The 21,956-nt window shown below is 40.6% G+C and overlaps 1 protein-coding gene across 1 annotated transcript in view; it reads left to right on the forward strand.

Annotated features, from left to right (window-relative positions):
- Positions 1-21,956, forward strand: part of LOC145397803 (innexin shaking-B-like) — a 374,129-nt gene that overhangs the window by 53,253 nt on the left and 298,920 nt on the right. Inside the window, exon 3 of the mRNA XM_080270824.1 lies at positions 17,959-18,178. Within this exon, the coding sequence (XP_080126950.1) occupies positions 17,959-18,178 (220 nt within the window). The remainder of the gene's footprint in view (positions 1-17,958; positions 18,179-21,956) is intronic.

Genomic DNA, 21,956 nt, shown 5'->3' on the forward strand with positions numbered 1-21,956 from the left:
GAGGCGGAAGATGAGAGACGGATATATGATGGCGAGGCCGGGGTACCGCTCCTGCTGAGAAAGAACAGACAGGCGAACGAACAAGCTGGGGATAAACTCAGCCATATATATTTGGACGAGGATGTAGCCACTGGAAGTAGAAGCTAAAATGTGTATGAAATAAAGATCGTCTCAGCTGACCACGATGTATGAATAGTAAATGAATATACTTAATGTTCCTTGGGAGAGATTGCATTTGACATTCGAGTACTGGAAAAAAAAAAAAAAAAAAAAATATATATATATATATATATATATATATATATATATATATATATATATATATATATATATATATATTGTGGCTTACACCTAGCAGACAGTGGGACAAGAAGTGTGTGAATGAATATACACGTCCATCTGTATGAGCCACACAGTATATGCTCATTCGTACAATTATTCTTGCAACGCCACAGGTTTGCAAGGAAATAAATAAATAACAAGGTGTGGAATGAGAAGGCATACCTTGAGGCAGCTCTACAAGTAATGTAAAGTTTGTTTGCTTTTAAGTTTCGTACACACACTCAGCTTGAATTGCCATTCCAGCCAAGCAAAGAGGTTATATGTACCACTCATCTGATGTGTACACAGTATCAAGCCAAGCACCCACACACTCAAACTAGCATGTCCTTACCAGGATGGGCAGTCGGAGGTGTAGTTCCAACTAATCGTATACGAACACTGAGACCAATGAAGGGCAAAAACATACGGTCTTAGTATCACAGTAACTGATAATGCTATTAAATTTCTTGAACACTTCTCCTGTTAGCGAAAATAACTTTATTTGTCTTCGAAAATGACTAGCAAGTCAGTGATTCTCATGGCTGATGAATGGTTCGTCTTCAGCGAGGGAGAGATTTAATCAGGAAGATAGAATATCATGGACTAACTGGTGCAGGCTGGAGCGTGGGAGGAGAGACGGTGACGAAGGGGGGATGATGGGGGTGTGAGGAACATAGCTGAGGATAAGTAGGGAATGAAGGATTACATGAGAAGGGAGAATGAAGACTGACAGTGATGGAGTCTGAAGGTTGTCATACGAGGGGAAGGAGTAACTCTGAGATATATCGTTAGCTCCAGATCTGAAGGGGTGGCGTGTTGAAGGAAGAAGGGAAATCAGGGTGGAAGGACGAAAGATAGAATGGGAAAGCAGAGTGAGAGATATAGTAATAGATACTAAGAGAAACGGAGGGCGGCAGTAAGAAGAGAGATGAGAATTAGGCGTTCAGTATAGTAAAGTAATACATGGGCAGGAAGCGATGATAAGAGACTTAAAATTGCACAATCTGAAATGTACTGTATCTTCAGGAAAGAGAAAATATAAAGTATGAATTCGGATGCCAGAGAAGATTTGGAATGGATTTGGCTAGATCAGGTAGAATATGGAGCAAAGAAAGTCAGAACTGATAACATGATAATAATAATAATAATAATAATAATAATAATAATAATAATAATAATAAAAATTAATAAGTGGAACTCTGTAACTGTCCTGTTGACAGTCACTAGTCTTCACTTACTGTTTCTTACTGTGACCTTGACCCAGCTGAGGACATTTGGAATTTTTAAATAAAACGAAATAAACTTTTAAGAATCGGTCAGCCAAGTTTCATATTCAGATTACTTACTCAGGTCCCGTTGAAATCTCAGTAGACATGACTACCTTTTTTCGCTCACTCTTAATACTGATAGACCTCTCTCTGCCACTGCACGTAAAGGATTTGGATTTTTTTTTCTATCAGCAATGGCCCATGTCAAGACACATAACCTGGGCCCTTCAGATTCTTGCGCAGCCTCCTATTCTCCTGAAATAAAGGAGGAAGTAAGTGCCATAATAAATGAATAAATAAATTAATGAATAAAATAAGCAGATAATAAAATACTAAGTTGGAACCGGAGAAAGGATTGAGTGCATATTAGAGAAAGGATCAAGCTGGGGCCAGAGAAAATATCGAGTAGCAGCCAGAGAAAGTGGGTAGCGGGAAGAGGCTAGACGAAAAAAATAAAAAGAATCGAGGATATAGAGTTAGGTGGCATCAAACGATAGAGACGTTACCAGAGAAAGGAATATGATCGAAGAAGAGAGAGAATCGAGCTGTCAGAGAAAGAACCGTGTAGGCACAAGGTGAACTGAGTAGCGGGATGAGAATCGAGAAGCGAAATAAAAAGAATCGATGATGAGAAAGGAGGCGGCATGAGGGGATCGAGGAGGTACCAGGGAGAATCAAGAGGGGAGAGGAGGAGATGGGGGTGAGGGTAAGGGGAGGGGGCTTGGTGTGTTAGGCAGGGAAGGGGGATGGAGGGTGAGGGGGCTCTGGTGTCCTCATTAGCCCCGCTGCTCCCGCGTGAAAGATTACCTCGTTAGGTGACTTCGAGGTGAGTCAATAGCGGGGAGGACCTGACTGAGGCGAGGGCAGGGGAGGTGAGCAGAGTCAATGCAGCTCATGAGGAGAAGGAGGAGGAGGTGGTCTGCTCCTGGTAAACTTCCTCTTCACTTGGCGAATATGTTTACAGGGAATGGTTTTTGGTACGCGCAATGTGGGATTATTTTTACTTGATATGCTTCCGCACTTAGTTTTTTTGGCTACCTCTTTGCCAATGGGTTGCTAATTTTCTTGTTTATATTCCTCCTGCGCTTATTTCCAAAATTTTGTTGATAAATTATTTGTTTGGTTAATTTACTTGTATTTTTGCTGTTATCTATTTATATACATATATTTATTGATTTACCAATTATATATTTTAATGCCATAGTTCTTCAACGTACTTTCCTTCCCTTTTTTCGCGTATTTAAAAATTTTCACTCTGTTATCTTGAATTTCTTGAATACCTTGTCCGTGTTCTGACTTCCTGTTCCAATGCTTTAGTTTGCTTTTTATATCCATTTCCATTTCCTGTGTTCCTTAGTAATTTTGTTTTTTTAAGCGTTATTCTTCCCTCTACTATCCGTCCACCTACTTTCCTTTCCTTTTCTAATTCCGTCCATGCTTATTCCATTTTCATATTTTTAGGTATTTTTGCTGTCTTTTTTACCAGTTTCCTCTATTCCCTTCTTATCTTTTGTTATTTTTTTTAAAGTTTTACCGAAAGGCGTTCGCATTTCCTTTCTCCCTGTCTTCCATCAACCTTTTAAAGAGTTGTCTGCACGTACGCCTTTTATTCTTCTCATCCTCCTCTTGCTATTCCAATCCCCCATGTTTTTCACCCTACTTCCCGCTTACTACAGTTTCATTATTACATGCTTTTCACACTCTTCCTTTTATCACTCTCTTGTGGCTTTATTATTTTGTTCCTCCTTGCATTTCCTTCTCCGTTCATCCGTTCTTAGACTCACCTCCCCTTTTCCACCCACTCCTCCCCTCACCATTCAGCTCATTCCTCTTTCCTTCCTTCTCGCCTCCTCTTCTTTCCAGCCGATCCCTTCACCTCTTTCCATCTCCCTTTCCTTCCCTCCCTTTCATCATCTTTCATCTTGGCACTTCGTCTCTCATTTGTACATACCGCCCTTCCTTTTTCTCCTTCCTTCTGTGTTTCTTTTTTATTTCTCTTCCTCCTTTCTCACCTGTTCCACCGATTCTCTCTCTCTCTCTCTCTCTCTTTCCAACTATATTCTCCGTTCCTCCTTTCCCTTCCATCTTTCAAGTGTTTTTCATTCTATCTTTAATTCTATAAATGTCTTTCCTCCGTTGTTCTATATTCCTTTTCAGCTTTTAATTTCTCATTTCTCTTCCTTGTTATCTCATTGGCTCTTTATTCAGCTGGCTTCTTCTCCTCTTGTATTCCATCCCTCCTTCCAGTCACTTCCTCCCACTTTTTTACATCTCTCTCTCTCTCTCTCTGGTTGCTTATTCAGTTGTCTCTTTGCACTTATATTTTAATTGCTCACCCTCCTCCTCTTATAAATCCAGTTCTTCTCCTTTTCTCCCTTTTCATACCCCCCCAATTTGTATACCTCGTCTCTTGACCATTTTTCGTTTCTTTAACTTCCATCCTTCTTTTCACCTTCCATCGGTTCTTCGTCGCCATTTTCTTCCCCTTGCCATCCATTCATCCTTCCTTCTTTAGCTCCCTCCCTCCATTCTCTTTCCTTCCTTCCTTCCCTCCTTCTATCCCCTTTTTATCTTCCAGGTGCCCGTCGCCTCCTTGTGTTCGTTCTCTCTCTCTTTAAAACTCTTCTCTTCCTCCCTCCCTCCCATCTTTCTCCCATTCCTCCCTCTTTTCTTCCTTTCTTCCTTCTTCTTTTCTTTCCTTGCTTCTCTTTCTTTCGTTTTTTCCTTCCTTCTTTCCCTTTCATTTTCCTCTCTTCCTTCGTTTTCGCTTTCCTCTCTTCCTTCGTTTTCTCTTTCCTCTCTTCCTACCTTCCTTCCTCCCTTCTCTATATCCTTCCCTCCCTCCTTTCTTTCTTTACTCCTTCCCTCTTTCCTTAATCTCCTGCCATCCCGGACACCCCGTCCTTCTTCCATCCAGTCTTCATTTTAAAACTCCTCCTTTCTAGCCCGCCTAACTTTCCATATTCCTTCCTTCTTTTTTTCCTTCCTTCCTTCCTTCCTCTTTTATCCTTCTGCATTTCTTCCCTTCTTTCTTCATCCACCTTTTCCTTCATATTATTTAATCTTTCAATCATTTGCTTCCTCATTTCTGCGCTTCGTCTTCTTCCTCTTGCTCATCCTTCCTCCTCCCTCAGCTATTTTTCCCTCCTTCGTTCCGTTTACTTTGTTTCCTTCCTTAGCTGTATCGATCCCGTCCTCTCTCCTTCAATAATTCCTTCCACCTTTCTTCCAAGATTTTTGCACAAATTACCTTTGTTCTCCTACTCCTTCCTTTCGTCCTTCCTTTCCGTCCTCGTTTCTTCTATATTTTCTTTATATTTTTTTCCCTCCCTCCGTTCTCTTTCTTTTCTCTCTCCCTCCCGTCCTTCATTCATATTCCTTCATTTCTTCCGTCCTTCCTTGCTTCCCTCCTGACTGGTTCATTCATTCATTACTGATTTTTCCACAGTCCATTTAACCATTTTTTTTTCTCATTCGTTTCTTAATTTTTCGCCATTTGCATATTTTCTTCCTTTTTCTTTTAAACTATTTTTTTTTCTCTCTCCCTTCCAGTTGCCCTTCCTCTGTTTGTTTCCCTTCCCTCCTTTTTTCCTCCTTTTTTCTCTTACACTCACTATCTCTCCATCTTTTCCTCTTTTCTTTCCTTCTTCCTATTCTGTATTTTTAACTTGCTTTTCTTCCTTCTCTTTGTCCTTTCTTCTTTCCCCTACTTCTCTTCTCGATTCCTCTCTCTCTCTCTCTCTCTCTTTCCTCTTTCGTTCTTTCCTTCCTATCTTCCTTCCTTCCCTTCGTTCTTCCTTCCTTCCTTCCTCCTTCTCTCCCTCCTTCCATCTCTTCCTCCCTCCCACATCTATCCTTCTCCCATTTACCCTTCTCTTGCATTTTCCACCCCCCCCTCCCTCCTTTCTTCCTTCTATTCTCCCTCTTCCCCTTCCCATTTGTTCCATTCTTCCTTCATTTTTTCCCATCATCTCCACCTCCCTCTGTATTCCATCTTCCTCCAGCTCCTTTTTATTTTGTCCTTCCTCTTCCTTCCATCCTCCTCTTCTTTTCCCTTCCACCCTCCTTTTCTTTTCCTTCCATCCTTCCTCCCTCTTCCTTCCATCCTCCTTTCCCTTTCCTTCCATCCTCTCACCCCCATCCCTCCATCTACCCTCCCATTTCCCTCCATCCTCTCACTCCCTTCTATCCACCTTTCCTCTTCCCTCTATGCTCCCTCTCCATCGTCCCTCCCTGCGTCCCTCAGCCTTGGAGCACCGCACCCCCGGGTTAACAAGAGGCAGTAAATCGCCAGGACCCACCCTGCCCTGCCTTGCCCTGCCCAGACCTTTCGTGGGGGACCGACCAAATTGTTTTCTCCATTACACGAGGGGATGGTTAATGGCTGGCTGCTGCTTATATAAGGAAGTAATTAATAGGGATAATGGGCCCCGAGGTGGTTCCAAGGCGGTCGAAAAGTTAGTGTGGGGGAGGGCAGAAGGGAGAGGTGGTGAGGGGAGTTTTGCCTTAGGTTCACTGGGTAAATACAATACGGGCGGCGTTGAGGGAAGACATACTTATATCACGAAGGAAGCGGAGTGAGGGTGTTATCCTGTACGGAATGAAGCCGTCATTTGCATTTTATCTTCACTGACTTCATGCAATTGTCCTTACCTTAGCAGAGACTTTTCTAGCTGGAGAGATTAGATATCGACTTCAGTAATCGCTTCATTTCACGAGGTCATTTCTTGAGCTAAATAAAATTGTCTGGCGGTAATGAGAAGAGCCTAAGCTTTTAGATGCGGCATCCTTCTACTCATAGTAATTTCTGGCGATAATAAAATAGTGTGGCAGTTTCAAGGTTAAGCCTGTTAAAGACATTATAGGACTGTGAGTGATAAAGAGTACAGTGCCGTCAACATTTGTTTTGTTTTGTTTGACACATTTATCTACTGATATTTAGAACAAACACTTATGTAAATGAATGTTTAGAACCAGGTTAACCTTGTATTCATGTAGTATTCTAATGAATTTATAAACAAGCACAATCAGTCCCTCTTAAGCCATATTCACAGCACAGTTGGTACGGGTTGCGAACTTGCTCTCTGGATTAATTGTTACAGGACGGTACGCTGCTGTGATCACCGAGATGTGCTGCACAGCGAAACGTTTTGCTTGTATAGGATGTGTGGCCAAGGGAGGCAAGGAATGTACACTCATGATCCACAGTTTGTGCTACACTCTAACCTTACTCCTGGCTGGATGGAAGCCGTAGCCACAATTGCACATGGAAAGAAGACAAGTTGTATAGTGAAGAGGTGGTAGCTTCATGAGGAACAGTTGGCGAAGACACTGTTAGGCTACTCGTGCAATTTAAACAAGCTCCAAACTACAAACAGTATGTCTTCTTTTGCTGCAAAATCCCGAGATGGTTCCAGTCTAATGAAGAGTGACAGATGAATTAAGTGTCTAAGAACCGTACGAGAGATGTGACACAGTGAATTCAGCAGTGAGTAAAGTGACCCATATCACCCAGTTTTTATTACACTGCCTGCATGAGAGCACAGACAGCCAGTGCTGCCAAAAGTTACAGAGGCACACCTCATAGATAACCGTTTCAACCCTTTCAGTCCGCTTACGTACTTCGCATATTCTTGCTGCAATGTGATGATTTTATTAAGCCTAGAGGACATACCAAGTGGTGAAGGAGATAATGGACGCTATATCCCCTCCAGAACAGAATAGTTATGGTGAGGTGAATAAAATGGTCCAAAGATAGCAGAAGATAAAGAGGTTGATGCCATGAGGCGCTTATCCGCGATCCTCACCTCCATAACTTACTCACTGGAGCCTGTGGAGGGTTCTTCACCTATCATTTTTTAATGTAAGGTCACTCCACTCCATGAACCAGGCCATTAACCCTTTCAGTTAGATGACCTATGTATTTTCTTTTGTTCATGTTGTGCCCAAGAAATATTATTCATCATAAAGACATTTTTTTTTTTTACTACGATATTAGTTAGATAGCCGTCATTAATCCATCCCATGTTAGATATCATTCCGAAGTTGAATAATATCGCCTGGGCAGCCAGAATAAACTAACACCAGATGTCTCCACAGCGAAGGGATTAATTACTCTTCAGCCAGTTTCAAGACAAAGCCAAGACAACCCTTACTGCCTGTGGCTAGAGGCAGAGGGTCGCATTTTCGTTGGCTAAAGAGCTTTCGTAGCACCTCATCCTAAGCGATTCATTTAGCCTGTTACACCTAATTTTTCTTCTGTATATTACTGGTGCAAGGTCTGTTGGCAGCTGAACACTGTAACTAGCACACAAAATACGTTAAAGTATACCATGGAAAATAAAACACGTAGGAGAAAGTGCTGTGGTGTCCCCCATGCTAGCTTGAGTACAACCAGCGTCTGTCCCTCCCACGAAGCATTTCCTGGTATCCCTGCTGCCCAAGGCCCCTGACAGCTCCTTCTGCAGGTGTCTTGGGTAATTAATCGTTTGGTCATGCAATTTGGCATCGTAATTAACCGGGACGTCGCTTCGAGTTACCTGAGAACACTGTCCGGCGCACAGTTTTACCTGATAAGGGACCTGGCATTAACAGACTTGGCTGGGGGGGAGTGAAATGGGAGTTGTGGATGGAAAGGAAAGGAATGGACGGAGTGGGATGGGAGTTGTGGGTGGAGAGGAGAGGGGGGAAGGAGTTGGGTTGTAAGAAACTGGATACACAAATGTATTTTGAGTAAAGAGCTGGAAGTGCTTAGTGGAGAGAACTGTGCTGAAAAACTAGAATGAAAGGAATTTTTGTGGAGACGCGTGATCGGAGGGTGTAACTGGAGTAAAGAAATAGATGTATGTGGCAAAGATGAAAAATTCGGGGTGGGTAGAGCTTGTATGGAGGAAAGTAAGGTTGACCGCGTGTCGATGATAGAGACTGGTGCATGGAACGGAGATAGAAGAGGTAAGATAAGTGACAGCCAGGTGAAAGCGATAGAGAGAAGAAAATGAATAGAAGAAGACTGAGAATGGTCAGAATATGGATGTGAAGGACAGAACGGGGAAGACTGATGAGAAAGATGTGAGGTGGGAGGGAATAATGGAAGACTGGAAACTGACTGAGACTGGAAAGATGGTCGTGAAACTGAAGATGGGGTGAAAAGCAACGGCGAGAAAGGCTGGAGTAGGAAATCTTGTTTAAACTTGTCTGTAACAGTATAGGATATGGATAAAGGATCAGAGTTAAAAAAAAAAAAGAAAAAAGAAAAAGGAGAATTATGTAGGATGGTGGGTGATCATCTTGAAGGGGATGTAAGCAGGGGAAAGCTGCATGTGCTTGTGATAAGTATAAGAATGGTTATTTGTGGTACTAAATAAAGAATAAAACTAAAATTCGATATGAATTATATAAAGTATTGTAGACTGAGTGGGAGTGGCGTTAGGCGGGGGGGGGGAGGGAAGGGTGACGTGTTCGGGGCCATTCTTTCCGTAATTAAGAGATCTTGCTTTATACGTATTAGATAGTATTAGTAGCATGGTATATGACCTGGAAAAGTGAATTACAACAGAACATGACTATAGGGACTGTTTGCTTCCAGTGTGAAGAATGAGTATAAAAAATGGTAAAAGGAGATTGAACGAAAAGGAAGAGGTATAGTTTGTGATGAATTTCGTATGAGAACAAAACCGAAAATAAACTGGGCCCAAGTGAGCCAGAGGAAAGGAATACGAGCATGTTATTCTTACCAGCAGTGCCAAAAACAGCTGCTTCTGGTTCCGTCCCCACCCACTCATTCCTCCGGCTTATGTCTTACGCCCGCCAAAAATAGCAAAAATACTGACCCAAGGATAATTGGATCAGGAATTTTGCCGACCTTGGTGTTTCCACTCGAGACCCCCGGTTTTAATGCCATGGCCGACGCTGAGTGGGTGACGGGGTAATGTGAATTCAGGGTGGAACATCTGGCAGAGAAGGATGGGTATGAATATTTTTTTTTTTTTTTAATCCAAGGAAAACTGAAATACGAGAAAATTTTATTCAATATCCGTTTGCTACGAGAGGCTTAGATACATTTGCATTTAAAAGGTTAAAGACGATGGAAAAGATAATTACAGAGATAACCAGCTGAATGCATCACATTTGCCGGAAGGTACTGTATTGTAAAATGTGATCCCTTTAACATGGTAAAATCTTTTTTAGTGTATATTTAATGCGTCTCGCAGACTATTACATTCTACTTGGATTTCATATATATGCATGTATAATATATATATATATATATATATATATATATATATATATATATATATATATATATATATATGTGTGTGTGTGTGTGTGAATGGAGGAGTCAGATATTGGTACAGCCTTCATTAGCTCCTCCAATAGTAGGCTGTCGTAAGCTGAATACAATCGTCAGGTACCATGATGGATGAAAGAAAATCGCGTCCTCGGGCTGAGAGGTTTATTTTTACGGATTGTTTTGGTCACCGAGTACTGTGATTGAAGGTCTCCGTTAGAAAATGTGGAGAGGTAATATCATTTTACAGGATTCATTAGCAAGGATAAACTCAAAACACATGAATATATGTTTAGAGTATAAAAACCTATACATATACGAGAACTGGATTGTAGAGTGTATGTTACGTTAGTAGTAAATATCTGTTAGATCTATATAGGAATGATATAGGTATCTGAATTTTAGAGTAGTGAATTTAGGGGTTGGCCCTGCTCCCACAAGGTGATTCGTCTCTCGATTCACAATAATCCTGCCTTTAGCCCCTCACTGCACCGCTTGTGTTACCAAGGCCAGGTTACTCCCCTGACCTGACCTGCATCAGCAACAGCTCCTTCACGGGACAGGGATGGACGCCTTCTCTTTCAGCCAATGTTACCTTAGCCATGGCAATGCGGTCACTTCTTCATTATTTTTTTGTTGCTACTCTCAGACGATTTTGTGAAGAGTAGATATTTTTTGAGAAGGAAGAATTGTATATAACCTTCATTAATCTATTCATCATGAGAATCATATCCAAAGAGATACAATATCGTCTGGAAGCAGCAAGAGGAAAATAAAAAGCCGTGACCCATGTCCATGGGACTTAGTGGTGGCGACTGAGGAGGTGGGTTGTCTGCCTTACTTCAGCCTCTACCACCACCACCACCACCACCTATTATACTATTACTATTACTATCACTGTTACTATTATTACATTCTGGATTTGGATCTTTTAAACCACTTCATTTCGGTGATGTATTTTATATTCTGTTATTGTTATCTCAAGGCTAATATATTTGGCTTTGGGGAGACTTTTCGAACTGAGGGGTTAGATGTAGCCTTGGTTTATCCCTTCAGCTCTAGAGATACTTCCAGAGTAAGAGTAACTTGTCTTGAGATAACAAGAATACGAGTATAACAATAAATACGTCATCGGCTTGAAGATGTTGAAAAAGACTAGCATTCTACTACTATTACTACTATTAGTTAGAAAGGCACTGGGATGAGGAGCTTTGACGAAAACTCTCATTATAATACTACTGTCTCATTTTAGGCAACATGTGCTTCTAAATCTACTACAGTTAGTTAGCATGGATTTGGTTGAAGGGATGAGGAGCTTTGACTAGAACTACTCTACAGTTCCATTGCCTACAGGAATAATGAAAAATCAAAATTTGGTAACGTTTTTTCCAGTTTGTATGCAAGGTTTGGCATCTTTGCTAAAGACATTTCCAGTCAGAGTCTTTTAAATCTACTCTGAGTAATGAAAATCCTAAACTGGGTAAAGAAAAAAAAAGTATTGCAAGTAATGATTAATTTTGTTCAAATATGTGTTACCTTGGAGTATTTTGAAGGGATGTTTAATTTTGAAGGCAGATAAAATTAACAGATTCATTGCAATTAATCTGTGTGCTGGAGTGTTGGCCTAATTACCAGTGAGGCAGTGGATGAGAAGGAAAGGGCTAGGAGATGGGGTGGTTGGAGTGGTTAATGCCCCTGATATAGTTCATAATGATGCCTTTACCCTCTCTGCTTCAGAGCTCCTCGTTCAGTCCTCTTAATTGCCCCTCATTATATGACTAAGTACCTGCCAGATCTCTTAATAACATTATATCGTCACCTGTTATAGCTCAGTGCTGATGCTTCACGAATGTGTCTGTATAGTGTGTAAATATAGTCTTTAGTGCACAATACGCTTTCTCATAAATTTATCCAACTTTAGATTAGAATATCTAATTATCAAATCCCTTGTCTTGTGTTGCTTACTGTACTGGCAGGACTTAGACTGTACTATAAATATTCTTAAGGCAATTGATATACATGAATTTGGGAGTACATCCTGATGAGGATGATTCATTTGATAATGATCGCCAGTATATTTCCCCAGAGTTACGAAAAAAAAAAAAATATCAGACATTTTTTGTGGAGGCTCAACAAAATGGAAATTTTTATTAATTTCCTACTAAAGCAAGTCTTCAAAGTCAATTTAACTCACACAATCTACGGTATTTTTTCTGTGAAAATTTTTGCAAAAATTAAATAAAGCAAAAAATTGCAAGAACCGTTTCTACTTTAGTATATTAACAGAATTGTTTAGTATTTTTCAGTTTAATTTAACCCATTATATTCAAAAGAAATATTGCATCCCAATTTTATCGTTATTTTATATCATTATTATTTCTTCCTTCATGTGCTAACCAACCTTATCCCAGTGATTACCAAGTAGTCTCTAGTGCATCTCTGCATACAGTTAATTAGTGAGTCTTGCTGCTTCATCGTTCTTGGCCCGGCCTTTTAATCACATCTGCCTGCTCTTGGACTTTTTTTTTAGCTAACAATTTTTTGAGATTGCCTGATTTTAATTTTGATTTTTTTCCCCTTTTTCAATTTTTTTTTAGCACGATTCTTACACCTCCACCACGACTCATGGAAGCAGACTGGCTGGAAGAGAGAAGAGGAAGGATGTCTGTCTGTCCCTGTCTCCTGTCCGTCTTACTAACATGTCCTCCTCCTGTCTAACTCGTGTTCCTGACTTGCCAACTTACCTACTGGTTTTGGTTTGGTTCACTAACACATAGCCTCTGTGTGTTTTATGTAGCCTCGTAGCTGGAACGTTTTGATAGTGTATCATTCTCTGTGTATCGTTTGTTATGCATTGTTTGCAAGACAAGGATTGCTAACCTTTTCACTCTGATGATGTCTTTTGTATGCTTTATTCTTGTCACCTCCTGACGAGTAAATTCAACTCAGAGGAAGCTTTTCAGACTGAAAGGGTTACATCTAGCTTTCATTACCAGCTTCATGGCAGGAGTCTTATCCTGAGTTGAATAATTCGTCAAACGGCAGCAAGAATAGAATAATTAAGACGCTCTCGTACTGGAAAGGTTAAAGGATGAAACTCATGAAACTTATAAAAGCAAGTGAACTTCTTGTGTCTTTTTGTTCTAAGATGAAAGATCATATTTCTGTTCTCCTAGAAGGGCAGCTTGCACCTCTTCATTTGAGATCAGTGTTGCAAATTACTCTTAATATTTTCGTTCATTTGAGATCAGTGTTGCAAATTACTTCTTAATATTTTCATACATCTTGCTCATGTTAATACCCCTTCACTGTGATGACACGTTTTACATAGGCCTATTCTTGCTACCATCCGGCGATCCTTTACAGCGTAGGAGAGACACCTTTTAGTGACAAACGAGCACACTAAGAGTTGTTTTCTAGTAGCTGAATGAAATCGTCTGGAGTAAGCAAGAATAAAAGATGCAACTGTACTGGAAGTCTAAATATCAATATAGTTTGTGCAAGTACCACAGTTGGGAATATTGAAGCATACCTTAAGCAATGAATATTTTTCCCGCAGGGTGGAGCGGTTGACTGTATAGTCTCACAGCTCTTGGTCTTTCTCAACAAAGAAAAAAAAACTTACTTATAAGAGAAAAATATCCAAGCTATTCATCAATTTTTCCAGATAGACCAAGAAAAGAGGTAGCAGAAGCCTTCTTACACTTCAAAATCTGAGTTACTGGAGGGAATTGACGGTAATATTGTTCATGAATTCAAGTTTTAGACACAAACACACGAAGCTTATTATTTATATCCGAGCGCCGTCCTGCAATCCTGTGTCTGTTGGTTTTGCATCAGTTCTAAGTAGTGCCTCCTTGATGTGTTATATGTGTCTGATCCGGCAGCACTCCTTAATCCTTTTTGTTTCCATAGCATCCCTCATCCTCAAAAGCAAACATAAATAAAATTTGGCCCGGGAAACTGGATAAAGTTTATAATACTCTTAGCACTGAAACATCCAATTTTTCCCGATTTTTCATACTGAACACTGCCCCGATATAGAATTGCTCGAAAATTGTTTAACTTCATTGACTGTTTAAATTTTTCTGCTGCTGTAAAGGTTACGTTACTAAATTTTTTGACGGTAAGATGCGCGTCAAAGAAAAGTTTTTCTTAAGTCTTTGTCTGCGGGCCTCCAATTCTCTCTCTCTCTCTCTCTCTCTCTCTCTCTGTTACATTATGACGATTTGCCTATCATCCTAAAGCAATATCCGGTCGGTATATCAGTCAGCTTCACACAACGTCAACAACACAGCTCGATCAATAAACGAACTTTGTATTTTTTTTCCTGTCTTCTCGAGATTTTACTGAATTTGGAGAAACGAGCTGTAGCAAAGAAAATTATCCCGTTACTGTGGTAACGTCTACTCTCTCTCTCTCTCTCTCTCTCTCTCTCTCTCTCCGAATGAGTGTCAGAAGCTCTGGAGAGAATTTTCGAACTGAATGGATTAGTATAACCTTCAATAATCTCTTGGCTGCTAGGACGCATTCATAAACCGAATCAAATACGTTTGATTGCAATCATTAAAAAAATACTTCACGTCCTCGGATAATAACTTTCTCGATGAACACTGTATGCAAGAATTAAGGAGAATTTATGTTACTACAGCAGAGCCCAGATTATTATGTTCAGGTGAAGAGAACCGATCACAGAGAAGAAGTCCCTTTCCTCCTCTTTCACTACGTTGTCTCCTTTATTTGAGATTTAGAAACAAGTGTGGGATGCAGTCGGCGTTAGACCGTCACGACCAGGGTCTCATTTATTTTTGTTGAATGCAGAAAATGAGAGACCAAAAACATATATACCGATTGTTCTTCTTTCTCTGAGGGAAAAAAAAAAAACGAATAAGAGAAGTCCAGTTCAAAATCCATTCTTCTCGAGATGTCTGGATACACTTAATTATAAGACTAGGGATCATGTGGAAAAGGAAGTGCAGACTGAGTAAGACAGTTCCAGAGCTGGCCTGTTGCATACATAATGACAGAGAGTATTGGTCAACTCTTGCATTAAAGAGCTGGACAATTGACAGCAAGAATAAACTTAACATCAATGTGAAGAGAAGGAGGGAGATTGCTTCCAACTTCTTTATTAATTAAGATCTCTCGTATGTTTAATACATTCGCTTGGAGACAACAAAAATTAAGCACAAAAGCTTATTGAAAGGATTTATCGTTAACCGTTCAGTTCTCATGAAGGCTTACAAGTAATTGGTGTGATAAGCCTCCTAATTGGTGCAGTAATGAACCACCTGCTCTAATGTCAGTCCCGGGGTTGAGAAATGCGACAGAGTCACATTTCCTCTTTGTTTATGGCATCACGTTGAGCAGTGTTCTCACAGGACTGACAGATTGGGCAGCAACCCTTCCTCCGAGAATTATTTTGTCCAAACGCCCTAATATCTCTTTGTGTGTTACTCATGCAAATATTAACCGTTTTAGCTCAAGGGCGTAATTCTTGTTAGTACTGTTAATGTTGGTATCAGGCTGCCACCAGACTTTTTTCATTAGCTTAGGAGAGAACCCTAGTTATGAAGGAGTTACTAAGGCAATACTAACCCCTCCAGTTGAAATATCTCTCACGAGTTAAATAAAATCGTATGGAAAAAACAGGAAAAAAAAAAAGACCATTCTACTGGAGAGGCTTGAAAACCTTAAAGAACAAGGAAGAGTATATCGAGGCGTAATATGCCGAAAAATAGTCGCTTAGTAAGATTCTGTATTAAAGTCTTAGGTCAAGGAGTACACAACTGCAGCGTGTACATATGGAGGTATTCGCCGCCGTGATCTTTTTCATGGCTGGTATGCTCTTACCAAGCCTTTTCCTTATACCGTTATTGGCCGTTTCAGCGCAGTGACTTTTTACTTGTTACGTCTTGTATGGTACTTACGAAGAACCTCCTGTATCAAATGGGCTAATGTAGTCAATATCTACCATTCCAGCTCAGTAAGTATCTCCTACGTTGAATACATTCGTCTGGAGATTACAAGCATAAATAAAAGTACGTCCGCGGGTTAAAGATTCTCATCCCTACAGTAAGGTGATGCCATTTTTCTTTTATTTTTGCTAATTCCAGACGATGTTATTCAGCTTAAGAAAGACATAATGAAGTAAAAAAGTTAGATATTGCCTTCTTTAACTTCTTAGAGAGTAGCGATCTTTCTTTAGTCCTTCAGTCCGAGTGATGTCCCTTTCAGTGTATTGTTGCTTCTACCAGACGATTTTGCTTTGCTTCGGAAGGAACCCTGTTACTGAACGTGTTTATTAATGCTGTATTTAAACCTTCCTGTTCAAAAAAAAAAAAAAAAAAAACTAAAATCGCTTGGAAGGGGCAAAAAGGGTTAGGTTTCACAAAATCGTCTGTGCGGTAGTCGGGAGAGGGAAAAGACGTCATCGCGTCAATGGGTTTAATGTCGTTCTTCCCTCTGTCTTTCCTCATGCGATTTTCCTCGACATTTAATCATGCCGATGTTAATACTGCTTTCTTATACCGTTTCCTTCATGCGGTTCTTACCTCCTCCGTTCGCTGTACCAGTTTCTCAGGCCGTGCATCATCTCAGTCATGATTTTGTTTTTGCTGTTACCTTACCCTATTCCTCATACCCTCGTCTTGTGGCGTTTCTCGTTCTGCTTCATGTACCCTTTTGCAATTCCGTCCCGCATGCCATCCCCTCCTGTTCCTTGTGTCGTGCCCTCGTGTGAGCTTGTAATAATTTCGTGGTCAGATGTACCCAACTCTGACGTCTTCACTGTACTATCAACAACAAAAGTTCAGTATGACCCTTCTACTTTTCTTGCCATGGATGCCGGAAGTCAATCTCTTGAAATTAAAGCCACCAATACTGACGACACTGGTCTGTGGCCAGAGTCATCAGTGTCAAGTACTGTGAATTCACTTGACTGATTCTCACAATCCATGATGCGAGCAGCAGGAAAGGTGACTGGATTTTTGTTGCCGATATAACACCGCCTCTGGCCTCCCTCTCTTGCCCTGTTCTATACCTCACTGGCTCTCATGTAATATACTTAGTGTGGTGAGTTCCCGACTAATGTCTAATCAACAGGGAATAAAGAATTGTTAGTCATGAAAAATAATAATCGGTGTTTGTTTTACATTTTCATTATAATTTTCCAATGGGGCAATGCGATATGATCGCGGGTAATGAGATGATATAATTAAGACAATCAGTCCTTCAATGAAGAAATGCTAATCTAAGCATATTCTCACCCAAGCGCCCCAACATGTTAGGTATACCACAGTAAATATTTTCTAAATTTGAATCAGTGGCGAAGTCAGAGCTTTTCAGCATTTATTTTTTACCAGCTATTGCTCTGTGTGTTGCTCTGTAAGTGTTGCATGCCGGGCTGAACGAACGTTGTGGAACTGATTAATTTTTTTAAGTTATTGACAGTGATAATGTTTTATTCTTTAATTTTATATAATTACGTTCAGTATTATAATCAGCTCATAATATTTGGCAATATTTGCATCCTTACACTATGATCTATTAACGTAAACAGGACATTTAAGTTAAGCTTTTACAATGTCAATATGTACGGTACCATGTTGAGGGGAACTGAAATAACCTACAGGAAAAAGAAAAGCTGAACTGTAAGATTTCGTTTGAATTTCAGTACAACCTTCAATTATGAAGGTTACTCAAGGAATCCTGCAGTGTGGCTTCTCTTAGTTCCTGGGGTGGATAGGGTGCTAAGTGTATAATGTATAGCCTCAGGCACTTCCATACTCCTGTCCCTTTGCCCACACACAATGACCTGGTACTTTTCCACACACAGAGACCGTCCAGACAGCGCCGGACCAGAGGTCTTCTTCAGTTTAGTTAATGACCTGCCTTTTATATATGATCTTATGCTCAGGTACAGGACGGCTGAGCAACATCAAATATCATTGCCTTTGTCCTTGTTTGAATTTATTTGGCGTCATCCCTTTTCTGACCTTGTTTCCCCCTCCTTCATTTCCTCCTCCCCTCTAGTACCCTCTAGGCAGTGTGGCATGACGTCCTTGCTCTTCAATTTTGCAGGCAATCTGCTTCTATGCGCCGAGGTGGATGTGGAAAAATTGGGAAGGTGGGAAAATCCATGCCCTCATGATGGATTTGGACGTGGGCATCTGCTCAGAGGTGGAGAAGAAGCAGAAGAAGAAACTGCTGTTAGATTATCTAGCAGACAACCTCAAGCATCACAACTGGTGGGCCTACCGCTACTTCTTCTGTGAGCTCCTCGCCTTCCTCAACGTCGTAGGTGAGTACAGTTCAACAGACTAATGCCAATATTGTCTGTTTCAGCCACTCATGAAACACAACTCACATTTTCACACCAAATACAGCTGACTCACATTTTCCGTTATCATCATGCTCATCAACAACCATTTAAAATATTGTATCGATGAAATAAATTCCTGTTTTCTACTGTCATTATTTTGTACAGTACCGGTATTTCTTGTATAACAGTGGACTAAAAACCCACAGTCCAGATTTCAGTCACTGAAATACTATTAGCACACTGAATTTTTAATAGAAAATAAGTAAATAAAGAATGGAATCCTGCAAAAAAGAACCTCTTTCGAAGAAAATATTAAAGAAAAAACAAAATCAGACTGCTCATTTCAAGATGTCTGCAATGCATATACATGTTTGGAGATCACAGGCAGAGGGGTATGCAGACTGAAGATGACAGGTCAGGACTGGACCAGTTAATTATATGAAGGACTGAGAGTATCGGCTAATTTCTTGCATTAGCAAGTCAAGCAGCATAAGAGTATGAATGTATTGCTAGCCGGGTACCTTGTACTCACCGAAGTGGAGGGGTAATTCAAGTAGACAGGTCAGAGGAGCAGAGGCCATTAACTTTCTCGTCTGAGGTATGGATTCCTTCAGCGTCAACCACATGTCCAAAAAATGTATTTCTCTTACTTAGAATGTTGAATTTACTGAGCTTATCCTTTAGATATGCCATTTGGAGGCGATCAAAAAGTTTCTGTAGCTTGGCAAAATGTTCAGGGACTGATGTACTCTAGTCACTACAGTGATGTCATCTACTGTACTGTACAGTAGATAAGTAATAAGAGAATGACCGATCATACCGCTGAATACAGAATGGATAAGCCTCATGAATACTGATGGAGCATTACTAAGACAAAGGGGAAGTCTTTTGAAATGATAAGGTCCAGAAGAGGTACTGAATGCAGTTATGGGGCGAGACGACTCTTCCATTTCTAGTTGCCAGTAGCCAGTAAGTCAAGGGAAGTGAGCACAACGTTATTCTCGCCAAGTGATTCCAGTAAATCTGTCAAGACTGGTAATGGGAATCGATCACGTACCGTTTACGTTACGATGGTCAACTACGGGTTTAAATTCACCTCCATTCTTGGGGACTAGGACAAGCGGACTATTCCACGAGCTGATGGAGTGTTCAGTGATGTCCTGCTTTAGCATATCCTGTACTATCTCGCCAGTTTCTTTCCGTGAGCTATAGGGTAATCTGTATGCCGAGACATAAATTGGTTGAGTATCGGGAATCAATTCAATATTATGCTTAATTTTATCAGCCTTACCCATAGGTTCACCTGGTAAGGTATAGGTCTGCAAAAAATTTAATTTCATTTTTTTTTATAAAGAAGGAAGACTCCCGGATCTACTTGAAAGGTGAGATTAACTGAAGGAGTCGTAGCAGAAATCGTAGAGTTTTCAGTGTTATATACACCAGGTAAATTATCATCAACCTTAGCAGTTACAGAGAATGGTATATCCTGACACACCTTTACGGCCGGTGGGTACACCCGGAAATTGCAAATCTTTGTACCACTTTTAAGTTTTAGTTGTGCATTTGTTGCGCGAAGTACTGTAGTTAAAGCAATCAATCATGTAATGGGCGTCGGGCTATAGATTAATACGCAGATATCAGGGGACCAAAATATGTGCACAATATCACGCATACACAGGAAATATTTCCCATTACTTCCCATCTTACTTTGCATCGCAGAGAGTGAGTACGTTGAACAGGCTCCATATACTCTTGAATCCTGAGTAGTTGCTTGCGTTGCATAGGGTCTTACTCATGCATGTTTGGAGTTCAGCTTTCTTGTGTGGATGTCGAGAGAGTTCAGCTCATATAACTCTTCTAAACGGAGTGGAATAAAAAAATTTTGTATCATCACCTCTCCTCTTACTTTCCTCCTACAGGTTCCCTCTTTTCCCCACAATGTTGCATCTCTCTCTCTCTCTCTCTCTCTCTCTCTCTCTCTCTCTTTCTCTCTCTCTCTCTCTCTCTCTCTCTCTCTCTTGTCGCTTTCTTATGGCAGTTTTTTAACTTCCCAGAACCTACCAGTACTGATGACGTAAGGAGTTTCCTTGGACTGAGTGGCTACTATCGGCGATTTATTCAAGGTTATGCACAGATCGCCGCTTCTGTGACTGAACTGATTAAGAAAAACGAACCTTTGGTTTGGACTAATGACCAGCCTCATTACTTTGAAACATTGAAGACAGCTCTTATATATGCCCCAGTCCTGGTATTCCATGATTATAAGAACCCATTCTTCTTTGTACAGAAACGTCTGGTGTAGGCCAATGCACAGTGCTGATGCAAGTTGATCATGCAGACCTGTCATAACGTATCCTATCTATGCCCTCAGTGCTGCTGAACATAACTACAATGTTACTGATTGGAAGGCTTTCGCAGTTGTTTGGTCTCTCAAACATTTCAGACATAATCCACGGATATCCAGTACATATACAAACAGATCATTTCCCACTTTGGATTTATTCAATGGAAGAAATACTACCGGACGTCTAGCACGATGGTCAGTTATTAGCCAAGATTTCAACTCAAACTGCGAGTACGTGCTTGATGTATCAAATGTAGCTGCGGATACTCTTGCACGTCACGTAACTGCGACAGTCTCACCATATTAGTCAAGCAATGTTTCTTACACCACTCTAGCCTCAGATGTTGTTTATAACTGTCAGCACACAGACCCTCTGTGGTCTAAGGTTATTTATTTCCTAGAATGGAGAGACGCTTCAACCTTACCTACTCTGCCAGCGTCAGTAGATGATCGCATGTTAGACTATGGTATTCTGTATCGGAAGACATCCTTTACCGGGATGGACATACCTAATAGAGGGGTAAATCAACTTGTTCTCACTGATTTAAAACCTGCAGTACTCCACATCATCCATTACACACCTCATGCATCCCATCCGGGAGAGGATCGGTGTTTGAGACAAACACGTCTTTCATTTTATTGGCCTACTATGTGTAAGGAAATCAATGTTCACTGTGATTCATGCGTTTCCTGTAATCGTCATAACGGGTAAACTGGATTATCTGCTCCACTTTTGCAATATCCAGTTCCATCACGTCCATAGGAAACTGTTTCTATTGACCTTAAATTGCCTCTTACGGAGTCTGGTGCAGAGTATTTGTTTGTGGTAGTTGATTATTTCTCATGTTACTGTGCTCTCGAAGCTCTCCTAGACAAGACTGCTAAGAGTATTGCACGTGCCATCATTGATCACATCTTATTTTGTCCATTTGCTACGCCATCCACTGTTATTACCGATAATGGCTTAGAGAACAACCTTTAGCTTACTGGTACATCTCTACGCAGACACGACCCCTTCCCACACGACCTACCACTCCCTCCTACATCCCCTGGTTCTTTGAGTCGTATTGCCGTCATCTTCCGGGCCTTTCTAAGACCTCATCCTTAACCATCTATTTTTTTCACATCGCTTTAGTGTTCGTTTCCATTCTACTTAAATCTGTTTTATGTCAACACTGAATGCATAAATAATATACAAGACAATGTTGACATAAAAATACAGAAATCTACTGGTAAGGGTGAGGTGCAAGGGAGCCTCTTTAGCCAAACAGAAAATAGTCCCTTATTCCCACGCTTTGGTTTTGGTTTTCCTCTCCATCTCCCAAGCACCCAGGTCTTGTAAACTCTCGAAATTATACCCTTTTTACTCTAACTTGCTCTAAAAATGCAGGCTCTCCGTCTTCAATACTGAGT

This window comes from Coenobita brevimanus, chromosome 43 (genome assembly GCF_032717465.1).
Source record: "Coenobita brevimanus isolate Jiangsu-jjx chromosome 43, ASM3271746v2, whole genome shotgun sequence".
NCBI lineage: Eukaryota > Metazoa > Arthropoda > Malacostraca > Decapoda > Coenobitidae > Coenobita > Coenobita brevimanus.